The sequence below is a fragment of the Orycteropus afer genome, unplaced genomic scaffold (genome assembly GCF_000298275.1).
Source record: "Orycteropus afer afer isolate SDZICR_OR568_19922 unplaced genomic scaffold, OryAfe1.0 scaffold00008, whole genome shotgun sequence".
NCBI classification, from domain to species: domain Eukaryota; kingdom Metazoa; phylum Chordata; class Mammalia; order Tubulidentata; family Orycteropodidae; genus Orycteropus; species Orycteropus afer.
In genome coordinates, this window is record NW_006921595.1 from 8,696,434 (window position 1) to 8,701,065 (window position 4,632).

General features: G+C 40.8%; 1 protein-coding gene across 1 annotated transcript in view; it reads right to left on the reverse strand.

Annotated features, from left to right (window-relative positions):
- Nucleotides 1-4,632, reverse strand: part of SNX10 (sorting nexin 10) — a 16,274-nt gene that overhangs the window by 9,387 nt on the left and 2,255 nt on the right. The window contains exons 2-3 of the mRNA XM_007945740.2: nt 987-1,087; nt 531-629 (exon numbers count right to left, since the gene is read on the reverse strand). Of these exons, the coding sequence (XP_007943931.2) occupies nt 531-629; nt 987-1,087 (200 nt within the window). The remainder of the gene's footprint in view (nt 1-530; nt 630-986; nt 1,088-4,632) is intronic.

Sequence of the window (4,632 nt, forward strand, 5' to 3'; positions counted from 1 at the left end):
GGGTTTGAACCACCAGCCTTCTGGTTAGCAGTCAAGTGCCTTAGCCACTATGCTACCAGAGCTCTCCCTACAAATAGTAGAGCTAAACCATTAATTTAAAGGAGCCCAGAAGGGTATTAGCAGCCCACCGTAGAGCTGATTTTGGTCTGTCAATCCTAGACACTGTAAATACAGACCGCTTTTAAGAGGCATCTTTTTAATTAGGCACATTTGTTTCCTGGCAAATTTTATTTTGTCAAATAAATTCCCAAGTAATTTGATCTGCTTTACAGCTTACAAGACTATACATTTATTATCTTATTCAATTAATGCCTTGCTCTCTTTCTGGAAGATTTGGTTCCAAATATGTACCGTATGATGTGAGCCACAAGATGGTGCTCTAATACAGGCAATGAACTACTGAGCGGCTCTTAAGAGCAGTTAATAGGGCTTCAAAGGCAGTAATATACTCCCCTACATGATCATGACCCTAAACTCTTGCAAAGCACTTCGTTCACATCTATTATCTGAACACAGATCTTTGTACTTACTTTCTGAGGAAATCTTCCAAACCCTGACGACGCTGATCCACGTGCTGCCGGTTGTTCATGTTGAAAAACAGGTTTTTCGATGGCAGCTCTGGCAGTTGTCTTATGAGAAAGAGAAAAAAGATGTTTTTCAATCATCAAATCAGGGTGCTTTAGTTATAGGGAGGCAAATCATGCCTGATAATAATTACAACGGTATAAAGATATCAATTAACTTTAAAAACAACTCAAATTTTAACATTTCTGAAGCCCTTTATGGTCAATATCCAAACAGCTGGTGGAATTCAAATGATAGAATTTAAATTCAGATACAATAAACTACAAAACTAACTAAAGCTATATACTATAATCAAGAAGAAAGCCTGAAAATCCTCCGTACCTTATCTTAATGCATATGAACTTTCAGTTATTGAATACAATGAAGTCTCCCCAATACACCCTTTTATTTAGATCACTTACACCAGTAACGCATTATTTTGGAGTCTCTGCCTCAGCCACACAAATTCTCTGTATCTTCTTCGTACACAAGATGTTTTCATTGTGAAACACATGCTATTGGTCTATTGAGAAAAATACAAAATAAATTGCAGTCTCACTTGAGAAATAAGTGCTTTTGTTGTATCTGTAACACAGTATTAAAAAAACAAAACCAGTTGCTGTTGAGGCTCAATTGATTCTGATTCATGGAAAGTCCCTGTGGATCATAGTAGAACTATGCTCCATAGGGTTCAAAGTCTGAGTTTTTGGAAGCAGATTGCCAGGACTTTCTTCCGAGGCCCCTCCAACTGCCAACCTTTTGGTTACCAACTGAGTACATTAACCATTTGCACCATCCATGGATTCCTATAACCTACTACATGACCCCAATATTCATTCTAAATAATATACTGAATTTATGCTGGTCCTCTAAAATCTTGCCCTTAACCCACTGTTCTCATTACCTAGTGCCGGTCTGACAATGAATATACCATAAATGGGATGGCCTTAACAAACAGGAGTTTATTCTTAAAATTTGGAGTCTTTGAGTCCAAGTTCAAAGTGCCAGGCACCAGGGGCTAGGTGAAAGCCCCTCAAGCTTGGGGTCCAGCTCTGCCTCCTCTCCTGGCCCACTGGAGCTGGAGGCATTTCTTCACTCATATAGCTGCAGGCTGCTGAGGCTGAGAAGCCCCAAGGTTGACAAGTCAAAAGGCACAGTCCCGATGTTACCAAACCACATGGCAGGCTATTAACTGAAGTCCATTGTAAGTCCCAAGGTTGGCAGAGCATAGCAGGCTGCTGAGCAACAACACGGCTACATGCAGGGTCCAAGCATGCCATAGGCTAGAGACCATACCCAAGGCTTCTCCTTAAATGCAGGAAGCAGACCACATACCCAAAGGCAGCAGCTACTCAGCTGCTCACAGTAGATTCCACCATGGAGTTGATTACCAGTTTCATCATGGGGAATACTACATCCAGCTGCCCAGCCACTCAACCAGGCCTAACCAACTTGACACAAAAACATAACCACCACACCCACCCATACAATAGCCCTGAAGTCAGCTGAGGTGACATCAATGAGTCAGTATTATCCTGAGGTGAGTCCTAATCCAGCCATTCCCTCAGTCCTGAAGTAGCTCCCTGCTCACCTAGTTTAGCACTGACTTTCAAGAATAGATTGTCAAAGACAAATTCTGAAGTACGACTGATGAGAACTCAAGGTCATCCACTGCATTTTTAACACCATTCATGTAGGTGGAGGAGCATCTGTGAATAAGGTACATCTTCTCATGGTCCCTGACATGACATCACAGAAGCTGTCCTCTCCCAGACATACCACACAAATTACCAGGAATCCTAAAACCACTTTTAAGCAGGAGAACAACATTTCCCTTCATACTAGACATGAGGGGAGTATAATCTGAGGAAAGGTATGTAGTGCACCAGGAGGAGGGCTGGCCTACAGGATAAGCAGCCCCCAGTTCCAACCCAGGCTCTGCTACAGGGCAAGTCATCTAACTCCTGTTTCCTGAGTAGTAAAACGGGGATAAAATAGAACATACGTGCTTCATAGGGTGACTGTGAGAACTGATAATAAACACCTGGTTAAAGTTACCTATTAATATTATTATTAGTTACTAAATGTTGGTTTCCTTCCAGCTACTCTAAGAGGCAGACTTGGAAAAAGCCACCTACAGAGAGAGTCCTCATCCTAAGGTAAGACACAGTGCTTCTCCTTTGGGTAAACATAAGAGTATTAAGTATGTGTGCTTCTCCTCTGGGTAAAACAAAACAAAACAAAATAAACTCATTGCTGTCGAGTCGGATTCAACTCATAGCAACCCCTCCTTGGGTTTCCAAGGCAGTATCACTAAGGGAGTAAGCCCAGTCTTCCTTCCGAGGAGTGGCTGGTGGCTTAGCAGTAAAATGCATTATGTACTATGCCACCGGAAACAAGAGCCTGCCAAATATCTGTCTACTCATTTTTAAAATATAAGAATATCTCTATTCTCTGTATTTATTTCAAAATTCTATTTCATAATCTTTATATTGCCAAATGAGAAACAAAATTTTCTGTCCCCAAGATTTGTATGACTTCACAAATTATTATTCTACTGGCATTTGTTCTCCTTGGGAAATCTAAGCAATTGTGTGCACGAATTCTCAAAATGTTCTCATAAAATGAACGGCACAGTTCCTTGTATTCTTATTACAAAGTTCAGAAAAGCTCAGGATGCAGAGAGCTTAAGAGACTTCCCCAAAGTAGCCATTGGTCCAAATCCCATTATCTTTGGTGCCACAAGCTTCATCATGTATGCTTTGCTGCCATGTTGTTGTTATGTGCCGTCGAGTCAGACCCGACTCATAGTGACCCCTCCTTGGGTTTCCGAGGCAGTATCACTACGGAAGTAATAGGATGTGGACCAATGGCTACTTTGGGGAAGGCAGCAAAGCATACAGGATGAAGCCTGTGGCCCAGTAACAGTTGCTGGATGGAGTCCAAAGCACACCAGGGCCTCACTCTAATGTGTTCCTTGGGGACCGAGCCAGTAGGCTGTGGTACACCAGAATTAGTGCCTTAACGAGGCTAGGGAGGGTATCCTCTCAGCTGTGTCTCCCCAAAGAATACCAGGCCACTGCAGGGACTCCCGTTGCTTTGGGTACAGGCTGGGTCAATTTTCTTTTAATTTCTCTGTTCAGAATCACTGTGAATGTTGATAATGGAAGAGCTACCTGGTAGCTACATCAGAGCAAGGTCCATTTATAAATCCTTCATTTGCAAAACTAGTTCAGGAGAGTTATATATGATGGACTATCTAGCATTATAATCCATTAGTTTAAAATTCCAAGTAAACATTAAGATTTCAGAGTGGTCTGATAATCATTTCCCTTGAGGTTAACGTAAGCAGGTTAAACACTAGCTTCTCTTCCTGCAAAGCTCCATGGGTATAACGTCTATGAGAGGCAGACCAGAACCCTTCAGCCCAGCCATCTACTCTTCATCATACAAGGACAAGCAGAAGCCTCTTCTGGATGAGAGTATACTGAGATCACTAACTGATTAAGTTCCTCTAAATTTACTTGCTTGTTTCTACTATCCACCAAGCCAAGATTTACTTGCTGTCAATTTATTAGCCTTTCAGACAAACACCAGGACATTATCAATAATATTTGTTGAATCAATCATTTCTGGCTTGAGATGGAGATTTCTGAATTCACTTCATGCTATTTACACAGCAGAAAAGAATCCATATTTTCATTTACTCCCTTAGGATAATAAAATTTTATGCCTACCACAAAGTATATGATAAGGACTCAAACTATTTTTTGGAGGAAAAAGCAATTAAAGAATTTCATTTTAAATAAACAATTAAAATGCTTATTCTTATGTACTGATGTTATAACTTTCCATATAGACTACAGCTTGGAATGAGCTTATAAGTAAAACCAAACCAAAATCAAAAGACACAGCGTACTCTAGCTATGATCAAGAAAACAAGCATCAAAAAAGTAGCTCTGCATAGAGAGAGACATGGGAAGTACAGACAACAAATATCAACCCTTTTGCATATACAGTACTGAGTTGTCAGTGAAGGCAAACATGGGTATATGGATGGATAGATAG